The sequence below is a fragment of the Hippopotamus amphibius genome, chromosome 6 (genome assembly GCF_030028045.1).
Source record: "Hippopotamus amphibius kiboko isolate mHipAmp2 chromosome 6, mHipAmp2.hap2, whole genome shotgun sequence".
Taxonomy (NCBI): domain Eukaryota; kingdom Metazoa; phylum Chordata; class Mammalia; order Artiodactyla; family Hippopotamidae; genus Hippopotamus; species Hippopotamus amphibius.
In genome coordinates this window covers 144,798,299-144,822,337 of record NC_080191.1, presented here as the reverse complement: position 1 = coordinate 144,822,337, position 24,039 = coordinate 144,798,299, and the positions used below count along the sequence as shown (strand labels likewise).

Genomic DNA, 24,039 nt, shown 5'->3' with positions numbered 1-24,039 from the left:
ATAACTAGGATTCACAATACCTCCTCAGATAGTCACTATGACTCTTTCTCAAATGGTTTGTGGACTGAGAAGCCAAGAGATTACAGTCAAACAGCCATCATGCAACAGGATTTCTGTGCTCAGAGGCCGTGCCGTCTAAGTCACGGCTGTTACCTGCACCAGCAATTGTGAGACACCTCTGATCACTCCATTCTCTGAATGTTAAAATGTGAAAAATGATGTGTCTTAGAAGAGTTGAAATATGGTAATATTGTTAATAGCAAGCCTTTCATGACTGACTGCTATGTGTCCAGTACTTATTGTGGTCCTCATACACATTATATCACTTAATCCTCAGATAATCCTATGAAGTAGGTGCTATTATTTGAATATACAGATGAAAATTAAACAACTTGTTCCAAGGACAGACATCTAGTAGGTGGCAGATATCCTGTTTAAACTTGGTTCTCTCTCATGCCACACAGTGCATGTTTTTCCATAGTTACCTGGTTATAAATATTTAAGCAGAAAATACTTGGGGGGAGGATGACTCAATCATATAGAAAAGGATAATCTCTCCATCAGCAATTTTCCTTGAATAACAAAGAACAATTGTGTGAGCGAATGTCAGATTTATGTATTTGTGAATTATCACAAAACTTTCAGAAAAGGGGAGAGGAAACATTCTCCTCCTATTTGAGGAAGAGAAAAAACTGCTATATCAGCTAGAAGCTGGGATGACTGCTGAAAAAACATTTTCTGGAACCTGCCATATGTCACAAATAACCTTTGTAATTTTTCCCCAAATAGACAAAAAACCCTGCAATTTTCAAAGAAAGGAAGAGTGTCTATACTTAATATATAATAAAGGGTGAGTTTGGACAAAGGACAGTATGTGTTTTATTTCCATTGGTTTTATTTTCATTAATTAAACACATTTTTCTCAAATCCATGCATCTTTGTCTCATCAAAATCAGAAGCCAATATATATATGATGCGCCTTTAGCTTTTATCTCATTAATGTTAAACTATCTTCTATAAGTAAACTGATTATTTTGTGGAACTCTCTCCCAATTTTCATAAGACATAGTTTTCTTCCTTAGTTATTTTAATGTGCACGTAGAGGCTTCAAAATTCCCTCAAGAATAACTTAGTTGGCAGACATGGGACAATGCAGCTGAGTTAAGTTTCATATTCTCTCTGTTTGCTCTCCTAGAAGAAAACATAGGGGAAAAGATCCTGATATTGGTCTTGGCAATACTTTTTTGGATATGACACCAAAAGCACAGGCAACAAAAGCGAAAGCAACAAGTGGGATTACATCAAACTAAAAAGCTCCTGTAAAGCAACAAAGTGAAAAGGAAACCTACAGAATGGGAGAAAATATTTTCAAACCATTAATATCTAAAATATATATCCAAAGGAAATATCTGAGGGGCTAATATCTAAAATATATATCCAAAGGAAAAGAAATCAGTATCTTGAAAAGATATCTGTAAACTTCACGTTTATTGAAACATTATTCACAATAGGCATAAAACAACCTAAGTGTCTAGTGATGTATGAATGGATAAAGAAAAGTAATATATGTATTCTTTTGTACTATATGTATATATACATATACACATATATAAATATACACAAATACATATATATATATACACACACACAAAGGAATATTATTCAGCCATGAAAAGATGGAAATCCTGCCATTTGCAACAATATGGATGAATCTGAAGGACACGATGCTAAGTGAAATAATCCAGAGAAAGACAAATACTGTGTAATCTCACTCCTAATGCAGAACCTAAAAATAAAATAAAATAAAATAAAAAATAGAATACATGGAAACAGAATAGAATGGTGGTTGCCAGGGCTGAGGGGGTTATTTATTATAACAGAGATAAACCTGGAAGGCCTTGTGCTATGTGAAATAAGCCAGACAAAGTAAGACAAATACTGAATGGTATCAGTTGTATGTGAAACCAAAAAGAAAAAGTCACACTTATAGAAACAGAGAGTAGAATGGTGGTTTCTAGATGTTGGTTGGGTGGGAGAAATAGGGAGATGGAAATATTGATCAAAGGGTACAAACTTTCAGTTATAAGATGAAAAAGTTCTGGGGATCTAATGTACAGAATGGTGATCAGAGTTAAGAATACTATATTGTATGCTTGACATTTGCTAAGAGAGTACATCTTAAGCATTCTTACCACACACACACGTAACTATGTAAGGTGACAGAGGTGTTAATCAACTTGATTGTGGTAATCATTTCACAATGTATACATATATCAAATCACTGCATTGTAAACTTTAAATATATACAATTTTATTTGTCAATTATACCAATGAAGGTTAAACATGATTTAAAATAAAAGCAGAAGATGTATAATTGTTGTTTCCTCCCCCAAAATATGAGAAAAATAAAAAAGTTTTTGTAAGCTGGCTGTGCACACTGTATATGTGTGTGTGTGTGTGTGTGTGTGCGTTTGTGTTTGTGTGTATGTGCTAACTTATACATTTTAAAGGAAATGGAACTGAACTATGCTTTTTAATATTTCTCCTTAAAAAACTAAAAATATAACTGCCATATGATCCAGTAATCCTACTCCTAGGTATATATTTGAATAAAATGAAAACACTAACTTGAAAAGATACATACACTGCAATATTCATAGCAGTATTATTTATAATAGCCAAGATATGGAAGCAATTGAAATGCCTAACAATAGATGAATGGATAAAGAATGAAATTTTGCCATTTGTAACAACATGGGTGGACCTAGAGGGTATTTGTTGACTCTAAAAAACAAAACAAACAAATGAACATAACGATAAAGAAACAGACTTTTACAGATGTAGAGGACAAACTAGTGGTTACTGATGGGGAGAGGAAAGAGGGGAGGGGCAAGATAGGGTAAGGGGGCTAAGAGGTAGAAACTACTTTGTACAAGATAAACGACAAGGATATATTGTACAGCACAGGGAATATAGCCAATATTTTATAATAATTTTAAATGGAGTATAATCTATAAAAGTTTTGAATTCCTATGTTGTATACCTAAAACTAATATAATATTGTAAATCAACTATACCTCAATTTTAAAAAAAGAAACTAAAAAAAAGATTAACTTTTTCAATAGAAAGGAAAATATTGAAGAAATTATAAACAAAATCAAACAATAAGAAAAACTTGGGACTATCCAGTATTCTATTTTTAAACACTCCACAAACATGCTGGTAACAAAGCAGAATCCATCTTCATTTAAGGGACATCTAAATTGTATTGAAATATTTTAAGGTAAATATTCTAAAAGGTAGAGTTTAACCTTACATCATCTAATAAAAATTGCATTTTGGGGTTTCTAAAATCCACATGCTTGTCTAATGATGTGTACTCTTCCTTATAGGTATCTCATTTAGTTGACTGATGACTACACAGGTATAGCAATATATGTAATGCTTAAGAAGTAGTGATATGGTAATAAAGAACATCACAAACTCAGAATATCAATACTGAATAAACATTAGTTAGCCCAATCTGTGTACATTATAAATGAAATCAAGAACACTGGTCTTCAATAACCTCAGCTTTATGAATAAACTATAAGTCTTCTGAATACACAAGCAGTAAAAGAGTCAGTGTTAAGTATTATGTCCTTGGAAACTCATAAATTCTTTCGTGGGCATGGCCTATAAATGTCTTTATATTTTTAAAGACTGTATTTCAAGTGTTCTAATATGCAGAGGAAGTCTGCATTTTACCATAGTATGTAACAGAAAAAAAGAGCTTTAGAGTAAAACCATTTTTTCTTTTTTGTATAATATAAACTACAACCCTATCTCCTGAATTTCTCCAAGTTCTATGAAAATTTACAGTTTTTCTGTTTCCATATGTAAAAATATCAAACATCTATCTTAGATGGAACTTTGCTATCAACATGAGTCCATGGGCCAACAGCAATGGCATTGCCTGGGAACTTGTTAGAAATGTAGAATCTCTGGTCCCACCCCAGATCTACTAAATGAGAATTTGCATTTTTAATAAGATCCCCAAATGAGTGCATTACACATAAACTTGAGAAGCACTAATTTAGGACACTTCATTGAGTGATCAATTTTCTATAAATTAATCATATTTAAACAACTAGTATGTAAGTGTCCCACCTGTATCCTTTATTTTAGCAATATTCAAGATGTAGTGTGTAACAAAATCGCCAAAGGAACTTGTTTAAAAATGCAAATTTTCAAGTTTTTCCTCTGAGTTTAGAATTCAGTGTGTCAAGGGTCAGGCGCAGTTGCTCCAAAGCACAACTCTCATGAACAGAATTAAAGTTAATAATAATATCAATTCTTCTTAACAGCTCCAAATCATAGCAAAATATCTAACACACAAGAAAGTCACATACAAACTGTTTCCGTTACATTTTGAAACGTTTCAAACTTTTTCAGAAACCATTAATCATACAATAAAAGATTTGGCATTAAATGGGCCTGGTTCCATTCATGGAACATAATGAGACCATTCTCTTTTTTTCTTTCCCCCAAAGGAATACCATTATTTCAGCAAAAGGATAACAAAATAATTTACTGGAGAACTTAAGAAATTAACACTTCCCATTGGAATCGACTACTCTTATACTAGAAAATAAGACCAAAATATTATGCAAAGGACTTATTATAACTCTCAAGAGGTGTCAAACACAAACACATCCAAGAGCCATCAGGTAACCAATGAGAGAAACAAGGAATGTGATATTCCAGTTACAGGCATTCAAGTTCAAAACATGAAAACCTCTTACACACAACAAACGAACATCCCTGTGGGCAGCTTGCAGCCTGTGATCTGCTAGTTTCTAGTATCTGTACTAGTGGAGCTTTTCTAGTTAATTCTCTGGTGACATACCAGAAGGCATATTTTTATCATTAACTTGCTTATTTGGCTTATTTGGGGACTTTGGGGAACTATGTTGTAGTTCAGATTTTACTTGCCACAGCAAAACTTAGTGATATTCCAGGCTCATAATCTACATCACCCTTATGAAGCCAAGTGGATCTTTAAAGACATAGTCAATATGCTATAGCTATAATCTATGGGCTGGCATAGCCCTATTTTTTTCTAACAAGTTTTCTCATGGAGCCACACAGATGTTCAGTTTGCATGTTTTTATATTACACTATACACTGTCTTCAGAAAAACAGCAATTAGAATTTTTACAGAGTACCTGTCTTCACCTCACTTGTTGTTGCTTATTACGTATAACTGTATAATGCAGATTTACTTTGGTGCTTTGTTTCTGCATGATAATGAAAGACTTAAGATGTCCAGAAACGTCACCGTTTCCGAATTTCACCTGGAAGTATCTTTATACTACAACTTCTAAAATGAAAAACAGAGCTGTTCACATGTTCACTGTGTACTTTTATTTTAAATACTAGCACAACAAACACAACGACATGACAGGACCATTACCTCAATAATATTGATAGCATTCCTTGACAAGTTGGCTCATAATTTACATACATTGTTTTTATTGGTAGCTATTTTAAATATTAAGATATAGGGTAAAACACAAGTCTCAAATATATACCAGTTGCAAACATAATGTGCTTCGTTACTATTTTCCTTGTTATTCAAATAAAATGATTTAAAGTTCCTCAAAATCATGTCCACTGGTGTTCATGGTTTCAGGATGCATGACTCGTCCCATGAATAGGATTGTACCTGTATTGGGTTGGGAGTGAACAAAAGAGGAGTTGAACAAAAGATACTTATTTTCCTTCTTGCTTACTAGTAGCAGTGTTCTAAAGGTTACAATGTAAATAAAGTTTCATTTAAAAAATCATTTGAACATTAGAAATTACCTGATAAATAATGTGGAAAAATGTTTTCAACTAAACGAATGATCTCTTTTTGGCCTATTAAATAAAGTTATGTTCTCATAACAGACTTACCTGTTCTCCTGTTCCTGATAAGAAAGAAAAATGGATGGTCGACAATAACTTGAGGATACAGCACAGCCATCCTGCTAATTGCAATCATTCCTGTAGTGCAGAGAGAAAGTAATTACATGTCTGTGGATGTGCGAGGCCTAATGAGTAATTTCTCCAAACTATCTACGTTCAATGCAGAGGTAATGATTTACAAAACAAGATTTTAAAGACTTAAAGAGAGAAAAATTGTAAATGCGTTAACATTTCTACTTGATCTTAAACACACACACACAAACACACACACACACACACAAACACACACCCAGAAACGGTTCCCTCCCATCACCCCACCAAAAATATAGGACAATTTATTCTGCCTGTTAGAAATTTTTGTTCTCAGTCTCAGATAAATATTACAGCTTTACTAAAATGACCTTTGAGTCAAGGAAAGGGGAAAAAAAAAACCCAAACAAACAAACAAGAAAACAGCCTCTTTATATTCTCAAATCATTATTTCTTTTATCTGAAATGGGGGTTTTTACATAGTAAGTCACTAGGCTTCTAGTACGTGGCCAGAACAGCAGTGATTAAAGAGAAAATACAGCAGGGAGAGATGCAATGGTGTTTCCTACAGCTGGGAAACTGAATTCCCTTGAGATCCTTATTGTAGGATAATCATTTTATACTTGCTGCAGGGAGATTCGTTGTCAGGAAAAGGACAAGATTAAATTATGTAAGATTTTAAGCTTTCTCAATTCCTGAGACTACTGTTTCTATTTCCTCCTGAAAACACCATTTTAACTGATGAGATCCTTTTAACGGACAAATGTATGCAGAAGTTAAAAATAATGTGTGCAAATATGATATGCTACATTTTACCAGAGAAGGGAAAAAATCCTACCAAAATTTGATGATGACTGTTGAACATGATATTGAAACAAATCCAAACAAATAAATGAAAAAAAAGAAAAATCCTCTCACTTAACTAAAGAAGTCAGAAAATTCACAATAATCAAGGATATTTACCATTTTGCTTTGGACATGCGGTTTAGGTAAATTTAAAAAATAATTTTATTTAAAATTATTATTTTATTATTACCTTAAAATTATGTACTGCATGCTATCATGCACTCTGTGCATGTGTTTTTAAAAAAAATCAAAGCTCTTCACTGACAAAATTAAGAACTAACTTCCGCAAATAATTAAGTAGAAAGAAAAATGTTTAACTGGGCAGCAGGAAAATATTTAAAATATTTAAACAGGCAGCACAGAAGGAAAATCTATTCTGCAGAGCTGCAAATCTCCTCCTGCCTCTCATTAGAGATGGGAGTTACTCTGTATGGGCACTGAAATGACTGCATGCTTCATCTCCTATTCGGAAAATTCTAGCAGGTTCATCATTAGCTTGACTTCTAAGTTAGAGCAGTGTCAGTTTTTTGGCTTAGTTCTAAAAATGACTCCCATTCCCCACCCAAGATTGCTTTAAAAATACAAATCTCGAAAAAGTGAGAAGATTTTGGAAAACAATAATTTGGCACCTGAGGCGGCAGCAGCTTCTGAGCCTTCTTCATTAACCTCTATGAAGGACTTGTGAATTACTTTGGAAAGGAAAATCTCTTTGTTATCTGCAAAAAAAAAAGAGATAACAGAAGCATTTCTTCGGTATCAGAGATAGGGAAGCACTTTATCCTTTAGTTAAACAGATTTGAGAAATATAAGTGACATAAGATACTGATATAAAACATAAGAGATAATGTTGTAAGATTACATTTATGATTTGAGAGAACCGTTGAAGATGTATTTTCTGTTTTGTCTTTGTTTTATACTCTCTTGTTAGTTTTCTCCTTCATTTTTATTGGTAATTTTCCCACCATGTATTCCTCATATTGCCAGAAAAAGCAGAAACGTGGCTCTGTTTTTAATAGCAGCTTCAAATTAGTTCATAACTCAAGATATAAACTTCTTACAAGATTCTCTCTAACTTGAAATTTAAAAACATGAAATGAAAACAAGTAGAAATCCACATATAACCAAAATAAGAAAGTTTTAAAAAATCTAATCTCTAATTACTACGGTAACACAAATATCCTTGGCAAAGGAAAACAAAATTGACTTCTAGGTTGTAGCAATGGGAATATATTAAAAAGTCATTTCCCATTCCAGTTAACTGGTTTATCTGAGGATTCAAAAACATGCTTTATCCAAAAGTCGGAGGAAATAACACATTTTTAATATTAGGCGGACTGTTTTCACCTTTGAATTGTCCTTCTAGTTATGCTTACTTTTAAATTAATGGCTGTTATAGGCTGAATTTGTTCTCTAAAATTCATATGTGGAAGCTCTAACCCCCAAGATTTCAGAATGTGACTGTATTTGGAGATGGTCTTAAGTTAACGTGAGTCATTAGGGTGGGCCCTGGCCCAACATGACTGGTGTCCTTATAAGAAGAGGAAACTTAGACACAAACAGGTACAGAGGGAAGACCACGCATGATGGTTAATTTTATGTGTCAGCTTGGCTTGGCCACGGTGCCCAGATAATTGGTCAAATATTATTCTGGGTGTTTCTGCAAAGATGTTTTTTTGGATGGGATTAACATTAAGATTGGTGGACCTTGAGTAAAGACAATTACTTTCATGATGTGGGTGGGCCTCATCCAATCACCTGAAGATTTTCATAGAACAAAGACTGGCTTTCTCTGAGCAAGAAGGGATTTTGCCAGCCGACTGCCTTCAGACTCCTCCCTGTGTCTCTGGCCTGCTGACCTACCCTGCAGATTTTATATTTCCAAAGTCTACACAATTGTGCAAGCCAGTTCCTTAAAATAAATCTCTTAATCTCTCTCTCTCTCTACACACACACACACATACACACACACACACACACACGTGCACACAGAGAAATGCACATATCCACTCTCTCCATATATATACGTATATCCATTCATCCTGTTGGTTCTGTTTATCCGGAAAACCCTGACTAATACAACATGGGAAGACATAGGGAGACAATGACATTCTATAAGCCAAGAAGAGAGGCCTCATAAGAAACCAACCCTGAAGAAACCTTAATCTTGGACTTCCAGCCTCCAGAACCATGACAAAATAAATGTCTGGTATTTAAGCCACTCAGTCTGTGGTGCTTTGTTATGGCAGCCCTAGCAAACCATACAATATAGTAGCTTTCAGTCTTGGGTTTCCTACTGTTCCCCAAGGTTAAAACAAAACAAACAGAAGATACCTCAAATATATAAAAAGAAAAATAGCACAAGGAAGCAAGATAAAGAATTACTTGTTTGTACCATTTTTTTTTTTTTTTAATCCTAGGAGGTTACTTCAAATTTAAGATAAATAACATTGTTGCTGATGCCCAGGACTATTCAGTAAAAGCACAATTGATTTCCCATTAAACTACTTAGTAATACTTTCAAAAACACATAATTATCTGATACGGATAGAAAATGATGTTCAACATCGTTTTTGGTACACCTCTTGCAAAGGACCTGCTTATTCCGAATAAGCTCCAAGACAAACTGGTGACACTTCTAATTACATTTTAATAGCGATATTCCTTCCTCAGCTCATATTTAGCATTAAGATATATGCACTGCATTATGAAATAGTCCATCTTGCATATTATATTTTCTTCTAGAATGAATTTGATAACTAGAAGAAAAATTAAAAGCAATAAAGTTTTACATTAAACAATTAAGTATAATTAGCTCTCTTGAATCCAGATGACTAGTTTTTTTAGCAATTGAAAAGAAAAATATCAATTGCATTAAGTAACTAGCCAAAATAATTTAGTTGGCAAAACAAACACTGAATTCCGAGACAGTAAAATATAACTATTTAGTAGTTTACTGATGCTGTATTGTTTTCAGATTCTGCTGCCCATTTTCATCAGTCTGCCAGTTAAGGCAGAGTCATGCATCAATGGCCCTGAATGCCAAAGTGGCAGCACCCAGTTCCTAAAGGGTGAGGAGTGTCCACATTGTCAGGTAAGCCTTGTTCAGAAATTTAAGGGGAGTTTTCAATACACTGAATGGTATTTCAGATAAATTAATTTGCACAAGGGAACTGCCTCCAACATCCCCTGAGCCTGATTTGCTTACTGTACTAGGCATCTTAAAAGAAGGATTCTTGAGGCAGGAGACAGATGGGCCCCCAGGGCAAACAGTCTGAGTTCATTCCCTGTGGACTGATACTCTGAGACAGGAACAACAGGACAATTGGGAGAAGAGGCTGGGCCCTGCCCAGCTAGAAGATAAGAGACCACATATTCCTCATTCTAGAAGTCAGCAGACCTCCCCCGACCACACGTGCACAGAAAGCCTCCTTGGAGGTCAAAAGGGGAGTGATGCCAAGTGGCCAAACCTACCCATAGGCCTCTTCGGTGGAATCCATCTTGGCTAAGAGATGCACATGCACACGTGGGAAAATCCTGAGATACGCCAAATATGGACTTTGAACCAGGCAAATCAAAGTGATTGGTCAAAGGAAACACGGAAGAAATGCCCCATAAAAGTGATTCAAACTGCCACAGGGGTGCGACTCTCTCTGAGCCCACCTGTGTGTCTAGCCACACGTATACTGCTCCTTTTTTTCCCCTAATAAATACTTTACTTGTTCCACTACTTTCCGTCTTTGTGGGAATTCTTTCCTTCAAAGCTGTAGGGCCATGGCCTTGTCACTGACCACTGGTCTGGTGACTGGTGCTCTCACCACTGCTGCCCGACCTCAGTCACTGACCGGGAGCTGAAACCCCGCTTCCAGCCGCTGCGGGCCAAGGCCACCCGAGATCAGTCTCATCCCTTCAACCCTGGAGTATTCCCCAAGTATATCCTCCTCTAGTCCCCTAACCTCTCATGTGCTCTCATTTACCCCCACAAAATGGTGTTGGGGGAGGGATACTGCAAGGCACCATGGCAGAAAGATCAAGAAAGCAAGAATGCCAAGGATTCTTCCCAGAGAGCTAGTTATTTAAAAGATAATGAAGTGCACAAACCTATAATGAGATTCACAAAGAAGAAAGAAAAATTACCCAAATAAACAATATTAAGACAAAAAAGGAGAACATATCTAAAGATACAGAAGAGAATTTTTAAAAATCACAAAGAACACTATGTATAATTTTCCACAGATAAATGTTAATCAACTTTTAGGGGTATAATTTATTTCCTATGCACTGTATCTATTTACAACACACAATCTGGTAAATTTTGATAGATGTAGATATCTATGACTCCATCTCCACAATAAGATAAAGAATACTTCCATTTCCCCCCACAAGTTTCTTATGCTTCTTTATGCAGATAACTTTGAAACAGAAGATTTACCATCAACTGGACAATTTTATAAAAACATATAAATTATAAAGTTGAATCAAGGAAAAAAATAGGATGTCTGAATAGTCCAGTAACCATTAAAGTAGTTGAATCAGTAGACAGAATCTTCCCCCATCCTCAAAAATAAAGACTCCAAGCCTAGATGGTTTTCTAGGGAATTTTAACCAAACCTTCTAGGTACAGATAGAATTTTCTGAGCTAAAACTATTCCAGACTCTAAAAAGAGAATAAAAGCAATCTAAGTCATCTCTGGGTAGTCTTATCTCACTATTTAAATTAAACAGGGACTAAGAAAAGAAATTCATAGACCAAAACTCACCTATTAACATGGAGGTAAAAGTTCTTTACAATCAAAAAACTAAACCCAGCAACATATACAAATAATTTTTTAAATGAGTTTCTGGGGATGTCAGGGTATCATGACACAGCAATTAAAACTGCTCTGTCTCCAGTTCACATTAAAGCTTCCTCTGGGATGATCATCAAATACAAAGGTCAATTTATGCTACTTCCCTATCTAAACCCTTTATCCCCTCTCCTGCTAGCTCCACGTCCCATCTCCCCTTCAGTATATTACACACCTGCATACCTGCTTGGTATGCAACATGAGGGCTTCCATGAGGTTGCCTCTGCCTCTTTCACTTAGCAGTCTTCACTCTACACAATGTGCTCCAGATTACTTGAATTGCAATGGCCTGATCATACCACACGTTATCACTTTTGTGTCTTTGCTTCCCCAGAAACTTCCTGAACCATTGTACAGTCAGACACCTAATCCACTTTTAAGGCTCAGTTGCGAACCCTACCAGGACTTTTCTGCCTTCCCCAGATTCCTACCCCCGCTAAAATAGAACTGACTGCTCTTTCCCACTGAACCCAAGATCTAATTCTATTTAAGCCTTCATAATACATCATATTCACATTGCTATCTCTCTCTTCCTGGACTGTCCACAACCTTCAGGCAAGAATTGTGTCCTTCGCCGAGTGGGGAAAGTAGGTGGGGGGGGGGGGGTTGGGGTGAACTGGGAGATTGGGATTGCCATATATACATTACTAATAAGAAAAAAAAAATCAAATTGTATGCTTTAAATATATGCAGTTTATTGTATGTCAGTTGTATCTCAATAAAAGTTCTTTAAAAAAAAAGAATTGTGTCCTTCCCCTTAGTGTTCCTGGCTTCTGGCATTTAGTGAGCCTAACGAATGAACCTAACTACAGGCAGTTTCCTGGTAATGTGTAATCTTCTAGTATTTAACCTAACACTTAGTAACTGTTAAATGAAAGAAGTTAGTTATTTCATATTGTAAGACTTTGGGTGTTGTCACTCTATAGGCACCATGACCACAACTCTGTTCACAATTATGGCTATAAAGTTTATTCTTGTAATAAATAAAACATATGACACTAATCCAAAGTAGATAGTCTAGGAAAAATTGATGGAAAACAGCCCCAGAGACAGAAAGAATACAAAAACCACACACACGCTAGAAAACTTAAAAATCTAATTGAGTAGAAGAGCAAAGGGACTGGGATCCAACAGACCACTGTCATCATATATATTTCAAAGACAGCAAAATAAAGATCGAATCCAGTGTTCTAACTCCCGGGGTGATCAACTGCTACACCATGGACAGCAAATATCTGCAGTTGTAAAGGAGACCTCAGGACATTTAAGCTTCAGCAAAACACCACCCCTTTGGATATACAAGTAAGATAAAATGTAGCAAGTAAGAAATCACATCATGAACACTGAGGGAACAAAAGAAAATGAAACTTTTTTTTCTCCAGGGACAAATTGTAAGCAGTCACATTGAAATAAAATATAAGCAAGAATGTGTCTGCTGCCACCACATCTTAGAAGGAGATCAGATCATGCAGGAATACAGGCAAGTTCATGGCTTCTGTGTTTGCCCTCCAGGATTGCTCATCCTCATGTAATTATGTCAGTCAAGCCCATCTTTCCTGAAAGGCCATGCACTTACTCCCTGAGGGCCTGGACCTTCCTGTCCTATTCATCTCCTGTCCCTATCCCCAATTCCTTGCACACTGCCAGCCACCAAGTACACACTCAGATATTCAAGGAATCATAATGTGAGGGGCATTGAAGAGATTTACACGGATGAGTTTGTCTTATTTGTTAGAGAAAAGTTAACTATTCTCTATAAATGGAAATAAATGAATGGCAAACAGAATTACAAAAAAAAAAAAAAAAAAAAAGACCCACGCACTGGTCCCAAGCAGTCTTCTCCTAACCACAGCAGACATTGTTGCCTACTTTTCTCTTGCAGTGTGGAGCGAGGCTTTTCACAATGGATAAGATGGGAACAGGGCCAAGCAAACCCTACGTTCCCCAGAAAAGAGCTGGGCAATAATTCAAGCTCTTCTGAAAAAAGCAGAGCAAAATACTAAGGCATTCATTCAGTCACTGAGCAAATATTTATCAAGTACCCTGCTCAAATGAAGTATTGTGCAGGGCACCAAAGGCTCTAAGTACCTGTGATCAACATGACACTGGCAGGATGGCATCATGTGAGAGCATGCCACGACTTCCTTTGTGGTGCTGTTCCTAAACAGCCAATTTAAATAGATTTCTGTGTCACCAAGGACATGCTTCAAATAACAAAATGAACAGAGTTCCGTAACAGAACCCAAGGATACCAAAAACGTCTCTGTCTCTGTACTTTAGTTGTTAAAATATTTTTAGCTTTGGCCCCACCCATGAACTTTAGAAAGATTTTTAGAACTTGGGCTCCTTCAAGGTAGGAATAGTGTTTGCTTATTTGTTTTTTTGCATAGATTTTTTTATAGACCAGCAAATATTCATTTATTTATTCACTCATTCATGTATTCATGTACTGAGCCCCTCCAATGTGCCTGACATTGTTGATACACTGGGTATACTATGGTGAACTAAAAAGCTCCTTCCTAATGAGGGAAGCAGACATTAAATAACAGGGATAATAAAAAAAGGAAATCAATAAATGACCACAATTTCAGGGTATGGTAAGTGTAAGAAATAAGATAAAGTGATGGGTCGGCTGGTGACTAGGGAAGGGAAGAGGAGCTACTTGATGTTGGCTGTTAGGAAAGGCTTATCTGAGAAGGTTAATTTGAGCTGAGACCTAAAGAATACAGAGGAGCCAGTCCCAAACAGACCTAAAGGTAGAGTTATTGGTGCGGGGAAAGGCTAGTGCAGAGGCAGACACAAGCCAGGTGTGTTCAAGGACCCCAAAAAAGGCTGTGTGCCTGGAACATGGGGCGTGAGAGGGGTCAGACATGTGAGAGAAGCCCCCAACTTGGCGCAAGGCAGGGCCCAGCACCGTCTCCTCAGGGCACGCAGCCACCCAGCATGTATCCCGCTCCCCCTGCCGTGCTGGGCTCTGAGGACAGAAAGACACCTATGACACAGTCTGGGTTTCTGAGGAGCTCTGTGACAGGTATGAGAACACACAATCTAAGGAAAAGGTGAAACGTGCAGGGGCACTTTGCACTGTCAGAGTCCAGATAAGGGAAAGTAAACCATTTAGGAAGGGAAAGATATCAGGGGAAGCTGCTCAGGGATGGTGACATTTGGACTGGTTCTTGAAGAATAAGTAGAAGAGTGAAAGTCAGAGAAGCAGAGGAGGGCATTCCAAGCAGGGAATTATATTTGCAAAGTGCGAGAAGCGGTGGTGAGGACCTGAAGGTCCAACGGAAGCCGGGGCTAGGAGGAGGAGGGGACTGGTGGGGGACGTGCCTGATTTTAAGAGCCTGGACCACGATGCTAGAGAGGCGGGGCTTGGTCCGGAAGTAACAAGACAAGACTGCTTTGATTTTAGAAGATATTGGTGGCGGCAGCTGTAAAGTGTGAGTTGGATGAGCAATCAGCTGGGGGCAAGAAGATCAACTTTGTCAGCCGTTGCAACAGTCCAAGCAAGAAAGTAGGGGGAAAACTGGAGTTATGGCGCTGAAAGAGAAAGACAGCTCTCTGACTTACAGGTAGAAGGAGAAAGAGAACAAACAAGGGCAGGATGTAAGAGTCAGTCCAGCATAAATCTGAGCACTTGAGACTGACCTGAATATGGCTTTCACTGTGTCTTCTTAATTCCTTTATTTTATTGGCTCCTTTATTAAAGCTCATACTTTGTGCTGAAGGATTTAGTACTCTCTTTCTCTTTCCCCTTACACCTTCCAAGAGGATTATCTATTAATCCAAATGCTGACAGTCATCCATTTCCATTACAAAAATAGCCCTACTCTATAACAGGATCCTCTCTGCAACTAGATGAGCATTTTAAATAGATCTGAGAAGAAAATGATTCTCAGCACTATCTAGAGCCCATGTTTATTGTATGAGTCTTTACTGTGTTTTATGTTAATGGAATTTAGCGTCAAAAGCAATGGACATCAAACTAAGGTGAAAAAAATAAACAATAAATACAGAGCATCTCATCGTATTCCTTCATTCAGGGAGTACAAAGCAGAAAGCACAGTGCTGGGTTCTTCTTAAACACACATAAGGATCAATTATGTGGAGGTTTAAATTCTGGCGGGGGATACCTAATACGTAAATAATGATAATATGAAATTAGATGTGGTATGTGGCATAAGAAAAATAATAGAATATCGTAGTATTTAAAAAGGAGTGATTACTGCTGGTTGGTGTAATCATGGTGGTTTAATAAAGTTGGAGATATTTGACCTGAGGCTCAGTTCAAAAGGCATTTCAGGTGGGAGAGATTACATACAGATGGGAGGCTGGAGGGATACGAAGTGCAGAGCGAGTGTTCGGTTTGGCTGGAGCACAGGCCGTGTGTAAGGAATCAGCCAGAGCTGAGGCTGGAGGGAGCTAAGGTGTGTACGCCCTGCTGAGCAGTGGAGAGTGCACAGCAGACTGAAGGGAGGCTCTGAACAGGAACTGGAATGATCAGAGAGCGAGTTTTAAGGCGATTAATCTTGGCAGTGGTAGCTAAGACAGATTAGATGGAAGAGAGATTGGAAACTGTTTAGGAGGCTATTGAAATAGTCTAGGGCAGCAGTAATGAGAGTCTGAAATGAAAGTAGATGCCATGGGACAGAAAATGAAAGAGTGGATTCAAGAGGTCGTAGCAAACAACTCTCAAGTCACTCAGGTTTTCCAGAAGCAAGAGAATGTGAAGTAGGGTATTTTTTGGTCCACTGCTAAATCACACTTACTATTTTTAAAGAAAGATAAAAATTTCATTACATGATTTAAGAATGTAGCAGCGTCCCAATAGTACTGAATAGGTTTCTGGGTATTTTTGAGTTTTCAAATTCTACTAATATTGTTATTTTAAAAATAAGATTTTCCCAGTTTTTAAGTAAGAGTTTTAATTAAAGAAGTAATACATACACAAGGTAAATTTCCAAACGGCACAGCCATCTATGAAACGCAAAACCCTCTCCCATCTAAGAGCATCTGCCCAGTATTCTTGAGGCAGCCACTGCTATCCTTTGCTAAGATGTTGCTCAAAAATATTCTATGCATTTAAAAGCTTAACTACATACTTAAGAGGGGGCAGTCCAAGATGGGGGTGTGGGAAGATCCTGAGCTCCCCTCCTCCCACAGACACGCCAAATCCAGAGCTACATATGGAATGAGTGTTGAAAAAGAACTAATAATTAATTACCTGACCAACTGGAGGCACAACTAGGGATAAAAGGGCCTTGTGGAGACAGGTAGGAGAGGCAGAGGGTCAGTCTCACCAAAAACCCAGGGCAGAGGCCCCCAGTAGGGAGGGATCTCACAGGACCAGAGCTCCCTGAGGAGGGAGGGGTTTGTGCCCCACACTGGGCACCTCAACCCTGGGCACCTGCACTAGAGAGACAAGGCCCCCAAAACATTGGCTTTGGAAGCCAAAGGGGCTTACATCCTTGGGACATGTGGGGGGCTGTGAAGACCCGGGATACTCCTTTTAAAGGACTTGCACACTGTCTCACTCATCCCGGGGCCCAGGACAAAGGCAGCAGTTAGAGAAGTGCCTGGACTATATGTGAAGGAGGTTCATTTGCTCATCTTAGAGCATCTGCTGGAGCGGCACGGACAAGTTGGGGATTTCTTTGGGGACAGAGGCATGGGTGAGCGCTGTTTTTGCACTCTCCCTTCACCTTGCTAGTGCAGGCAGGCACACACAGACCCAGCCTTGCTAAAGCTTTGGGTGTGCCACATTTCCAGCCCTCTTCCCCAACCTTGCTAAAGGCAGGAGTGTGCCCTTCCCCCAGTGCTCTTCACCTGCATCACTGAAGTTAGGGGTGAGCACAGATTGCATAGGGGACGCCCCTTGATTGCCTGGCCCTGGTGGCCAGAGGGGCTTGCATTTCTGGGCCCCAAAGGACTGTAACAATCAGGGAGACAGTTCTGTGCAGGCTAAAACCATCCCCGGTCTGCCTGTGAACATTTCCTTGTTCCGGAGCTTCAACCTGAGGGACAGGCTACAGGTTTGCTACACATCTAGGGGCTACAGAGGCACTCTTGGGGAACTTAGGCAGGGAGACACTATCCTTCAGCCTTCCCTTGGCCTCACCACAACTTGCTGGTACCTCCCCAGAAGGAGTTTATTCACTCGTCTGAAGCCCTGATTTTTGCAAACTGTCGCCCAGGGACACGTTCAGATCTGGTCTGGAGGTCAGCAGGGTTTATAACTGTGGGTCCACAGGGCTGCGTGGATTTGCATACTTTAAAAGTTACTGCCTGAAGAGCTAGCTTCCAATCACCCTCAAACCAGGTGCTGACTGAGATCCTTCTTATTGGAACACTGCTGGGTCTTCACATGCTGGCAACAACTGGGATTTATCAAGTATTAACCAGGCTACTTAGACAATAATCACAAGGGTTCAAGAGTCAGCCAAGAGCTGGGGAAAGGTTGAACAGTAAGGTTCATCTCCTACACATGGTCACTGCTTCACGACTGGGAGAGCTACCTGTTTTACTTAATTCATAGAAACAAACAAAGAGAGTCAAGCAAAATAAGGGACCAGAGGAGTATGTTCCAAACAAAAGAACAAGACAAAATCTCAGAAAAAGACCCACTTAAGTGGAGATACAGAGAACAGATTGGTGGTTCCCAGAGGAAAAGGTTACCAGAGGAAGGGAGTGGGCAAAATTGGTGAAGCAGGCCAATTGTATAGTGACAGATGGTAACTAGACTTACAGTGTAGCGTATACAAATATCAAATTGTGTTGTACACCTGAAACTAATATCACGTTAGATGCCAATTTTACCTCAATTAAAAAAAAAAGGAAGAAAAAATACATATAGTCTGTTCCTTCATCTTTTGACCCGATATGCTCCCATTCTGTCCTTTGATTTTTTTTCCTCTCTGCTTCCATAATGCTTTCTCTAGCACAGGGTTTCTCAACTCACCACTATAAACATTTTGCGCTGTACAGTTCTTTGCCGTGGGCGCTGTCTTGTGCAGTGTAGATCACAGGGATGCAGAAGCATCACTGCCTCCACCCAGTAGACGGCAGCAGCACTCCCTAATTGTGACAACCTAAAAGGTCTGCAGCTATTATCAAATGTTCCCTGAAGGGCAATATTGACCTGGTTAAGAATCACCACTACCATAAAACATTTCTATCACTCTTCCTTTTATTAAATCCAGCTGCTTATGTCTTTCTCCCCACAAGTCTGTGTGTTTCTTCAGAGGAGGTATGATATCTAAATCATTTCTTCATTTTATGACCTAGTACTTTGCTCACACTATCTGCCTCACAAAGACTTGTTAAATGAAAGGAATACACATGGCATTCAATACAATTAATTTGTATACCGTAAATATCATGAAATTCTCACTAAAGTAGAAAGTAATAACCAAATACATGCTAATGATATTCCTGGGTACTTGTGGGGTTACTAAGTGTCATAAACACATTAATCATCAGGGTTTTCATGTTATTTGGGGACGCAAAGAAGTATACATGTGAAAAGGACACCAATCGTGTAAGCAGAGCATATAGTACCCCAAATGATGCCTGGGAATAAATGCTGCTGAATTTAGAGGCAGCAGAGAGGAAAGTTTTACAGCTGTGTCACTAGAAAATTCTTGAATGAATGATTCATAAAGTAACGTATATATTTGTGTGTGTGTATGTGTGTATGAGAGAGAGATAGAGAGAGAGAGAATGAACAATGTATTAGTTGGGGTGGCTGGCATGCTGGGACTTCTAAGACTGTGGCAAAATTAGGTATTTAAGAATCAAAGAATTCCCTCTGAAAGCTTGAGAGTTGGCTTTAAATCAGTTAATCCTGAAGACCTGAACTGAGTAGTGTTTGAGGATAACCAATCCTAGACCTCTTATTGATATTTTAAGGAGTTAAATGTTTCAAGAAATAGAATGTTCAAGGTGGCCCTGGGTAAACCTCTTCTCTCCTTCTCTCCTTGTTTTATCATCTAGCAGACACCTACTCTGTGCCAACTACGCATTAGCCCTGGGCCAGGTGCTGGAATGCAGCTGTGAACAGAATGCTGAGACGGATTCAGTTCTGATGGAGGTTTGCTCAAAGAGCAGAGATTTTGCACTATAGACCATGAACTCTGAAAGATCCTAGCATGATTTCAAATCTGCTTTCATATGTGCATTTATGCTCTATTGTCTCTGTACATAGTAAAGACAATTAAATATTACCTTATAAACCTTCCAGAGATGTCAAAAATTTAAGCTACACTGACCACAGTAATTGATTTGCCACTGCAGTGATACTCCCTCAGGACTGAAAAGCAGGGAATATGTGTGTGAAATAATTGCCTAGATGTTTGGATGAGACAGTAAGGAATCTTTAATCAAACTGAAAACAGAGCTATGGTAAGAAAGCAAAATATAATTATCCAGTTGGAAATTGGCCAGTATAGCAGACAGATTCTCTAAATTCCTAAGGAAAGGAGCATAAAAATTTTAAATTATCCTATGCTTGAACCATGAATATATTTCTGACTCAAGTACAATGTACCCATTACCTTCTGAATCTCCACCAGTCCTACCTTCTTGACAACCCCACTCAAGAGTTCAGAACCCTAGGAGCTTGGATGTGAGCCATGAAGACCTTTCCTCAAGGAACATTCATTTCTCTTGTGTGGACAGGAAGATTTATATAGTAGACATGCAGAAAGCTTCTATTAGTGTTTTGGGATGTAAGCTCTCTAAATGAGGGGTAGAAGTTGTGATATCAAATACATCAGCATCATCTCATTGCTAGAAGCTGAACACTGGTTAGAAAGCAATCTTCTCAATCCTAAATCTAGGAGGTCAAAACCTCTTTTCATCGTAGACTCCTTGAGGAATTCTTGAAAGCTATGCACCTGCTATCTCTACCCTGTCTCTCTCTCTCTCTCTCTCTCTCTCTCTCTCTCTCTCTCTCTCTCTCTCTCTCGTATGCACACACACACACACACACACGCACACACACAGCCCTATATTTCAGGGGTGGAGGCATCCACTTCCCTAAATGCAGTCCATGGGCCCTCACACTCCAGGTTTAGAAGCTATTATTCAGTCAGCCTGATTTCTCCATAGGCTTCTACTTCAGGAGAGGGAATCTAAATTCTTTACTGTAAACACATGAACAGCTAAAGAATTTTCTCTCACCTCTCCTCTCTCTCTAGTTGGAGAACTGCGTTTGATAAATTACATATGAAGAGGCCCTACACGTTGAGTTTCTTTTATCTTGATATACATCTGTCTTTATCTCATCAGAAAACAGATTGTTTTATTTCCCATGTTCTATAGAAATGATGGAAAACAGTCATTAAGCTGTCTTACACTAACAAGTACCTTATTTCAATGATAAAGTGTCTTGGGGTTAGCTGCTTTAAAAATATTTACAAAAAGATTTTACATTTCTAAGTACTTTAATGTTACTAATATGTTAAGATTTTTATCCTGACCAAATTAGGACATCCGAATCAAATAATTTAACTGGTTGTTTTCCCTTGGGATATTTAAAATAAATTACTCAACAACCAATATGTCAGGTATGTTCTGAAGCTACTTCTTCAAAACCACTGTTTTTTATTGAAGACTTAGGATGATATTTACATCATCTCACAGGTGTTCTTTTTAAAAGCATCTAGTTCTGCAGCAGGCACTCATTTATTCTCTCTTCCTTCTTTCTTTCCTATATGATTCATTATAACTGGACATATTGAGATAGTCAACACATTTATTGATTATCTATTCTACAAGGCATTCTGTCAGAAGTTATGGGGAATTCAAAGATGTATAAGACAGGTCTTCTGGAGAATATAATCTACTATCAAAGATAAGACATGGACCTGTATAATATAAACTTAATGTTATGACTATATTTGTAGTTTTGATTGCATTTTGTTATATTTATCTGGCAACTGATATCTATATTTTAACCTCAGAACTCCATAATAGATAGAGGATTCACCACTATCATTTTAAAAAAGCTTTTTGGAATAATATTTTTTAAAAATTGATGTTTATTTCCTACCAGACAAGGCTGTCAAATTCGCATTTTTGATGAAAACTTCAGTTATTCCAAGAGCCTTCAAAACATCTTTTAAATCAATTTCCTGTTCCACTGTGAACCTGGGGAGCATAAAAGGGAAAACGTATTTAGTTACAGCATTTAAAAAGTAGTTAGATACAGTATCTTGTTACCTGGGACAAGAATAAAATGTTAATTATGTTGATTTTTAAAAAGTCTTTTATAGAGGGTAAATTATGCTAAAACTGGCTTTTGACTGAAAGTAGTATTTGATTGTTACTGTAAAATGAAGGCACATCAAAAAGAATAACATAAAAGAATAGTATTAAATTATTAAGTAGGAAGCCAGATTGGTCTTAACATGGAATCTCTCCCAAACCAATAAATAGTATCACCCATCTTTCTAGTGAAAGATATGGACCAAACATGGTTGTATTAATAAGCAAGCGCAGTTTTTAAAAGCAAAGGCTTTTATTACTTTTTTGTAAAAAGTGAAAACAACTGGTTAGAACTAAATATTTCCTTTTTAAAAGATGTTGCCTCCTAATCAATACAGATCATAAATATAAGTTATTAGGCCATGGGCTGTGTCCTTAAAAAAGCGAAGTCTGTAATAGTCACTAAACTTTACATTAGCATCATTTCTGAGGTCTGGTTTTAAGAAGAATGACAAGAGAATGAGTGCTATAAACAAGACTCAGGCACCAAGAGGAATGATCAGGGGAAAACCAGCAGATAAGTAAATGTATAGCAAACATATTAAACTAAGTACTAAATTTTATCTATATCCTACACTTTAACCTGCACTTAACATTGTTTATTTTGTTTTCCACAAAAAGTAGATATTGACTGTGAAAGTAGAAAAGGGGGATGAGTAGGAAAATATGGAATGTCTTGGAGAATACATTCAATGACTTGAATAAATTCTTAAAATGTTTTCTGTGTGTGCTTTGTTATTTATTTGTTTGTTTATTGGTCACATATGGAACTTACTATATAACAGAAACTGTTCCAACAGTATAAAACAGATTAATTTAATAAAAACAGATAAAATAAATTTCACTACAGCCCTCTGCGGTAGGTATTATTGTCTTCAGTTAATATTAGAGGAAACCGAGGGGCAGAGAGATGCAGTAACATGACCAAGGTCATACAGCTAACAAGCTGCGGGGGTGGGATGTGGCTCCAGGTAGTATTACGTATATCCTGATGCACCTAAAGTAGGAAAGTGAAGCAAGATGTCAGTAAGGGATTCTTTTTCCTTCGTAAAAGCAGCTTGGTTTGTTTCACACTTGTGAAGCTAATTCAGGTGAGGATGATATTTTAGCCAGATTGAATTTGGGCAAGTTCCCTAACTTCTGAGCCTTGGTTTTGGCCTGTGGAAAATAGCAATAATAATGCCTACTTCACAGTATTGTTAAGGGGACTAAATAAAGTTTCTAAATGTTTCAGGATGGTGCTGGCACCTAGGAGGTGTGCAATAGAGGGCAGAGATTGTTACCAGGACTTACTGTACTGCAGTTATGTGTAACATTCATATCATTATAGAGGTTAAGCTGTTGAATACTCACATTTTAGTAGTGGTGGAGTAATTTGATTAAATAGCTGTACTAATCTCTGCTACTTTAACTGTAAATTAGTCAAATCTAGTGTCTTTTTCATTTTAATATTTGTAGTATCTGACATGGGACAAAACACATAGGTTGAAGTGAAATAAAATTGAGGTGTTCATGAGAGTGTTTGTTTAAAATTGAAGACAGTATGTAAATAATGTTACTTATCCATTCCTTGTCTTTGTTCCTAATCAAACTATTGAAAAATAGCTATTATCCTTTTACTCTTGTTCCTGTTTATACAGACTCATATTAATATAAATAATCATCTCCCATATACTGTGTTTACTATGTCCCAGGTACTACGCAAATTCTTTTATGTACAGTATCTCATTTCTTCTAACCATTCCTGTGATACTCTCACACAATCCTATGAGATAGGTATTATCTCTATTCCATAGAAGAACAAACTGAAGCTCAACAAAGCTAAGCAACTTGCCTTAATCACATAGCTAGTAGGTGGCAGAATAAAGATATGAACTGAGATCTTTCTGATTGAAAAGTTCCCCCACCACTGATCACCATAATTCCAACAATGGCTTATTTAAAAACAGACAAGCAAAGAAACTACAGGAAGATTTTACGCTTCACCCACTGATTTTTAAAACCAAAAGGCATGGCTGTTTTTGTAAAGGCATTTGATGTAATCTTGTATTTGCAACTTTCTATCTGAATAAATTAAAGAGGTATGTGGAGGGCAGAAGCACTG

At 37.6% G+C, this 24,039-nt stretch overlaps 1 protein-coding gene across 2 annotated transcripts in view; it reads right to left on the bottom strand.

The window, feature by feature from the left end:
• Nucleotides 1-5,383: 5,383 nt before the first annotated feature.
• The window catches only part of SERPINI1 (serpin family I member 1), a 70,930-nt gene continuing 52,274 nt past the window's right edge, over nt 5,384-24,039 (bottom strand). For both annotated transcript variants that reach the window (XM_057739296.1, XM_057739295.1), the window contains 4 exons: nt 21,721-21,818; nt 7,455-7,541; nt 5,938-6,027; nt 5,384-5,707 (listed from right to left, as the gene is read on the bottom strand). In XM_057739296.1, the coding sequence (XP_057595279.1) occupies nt 5,631-5,707; nt 5,938-6,027; nt 7,455-7,541; nt 21,721-21,818 (352 nt within the window). In that variant the 3' untranslated portion in view covers nt 5,384-5,630. The remainder of the gene's footprint in view (nt 5,708-5,937; nt 6,028-7,454; nt 7,542-21,720; nt 21,819-24,039) is intronic.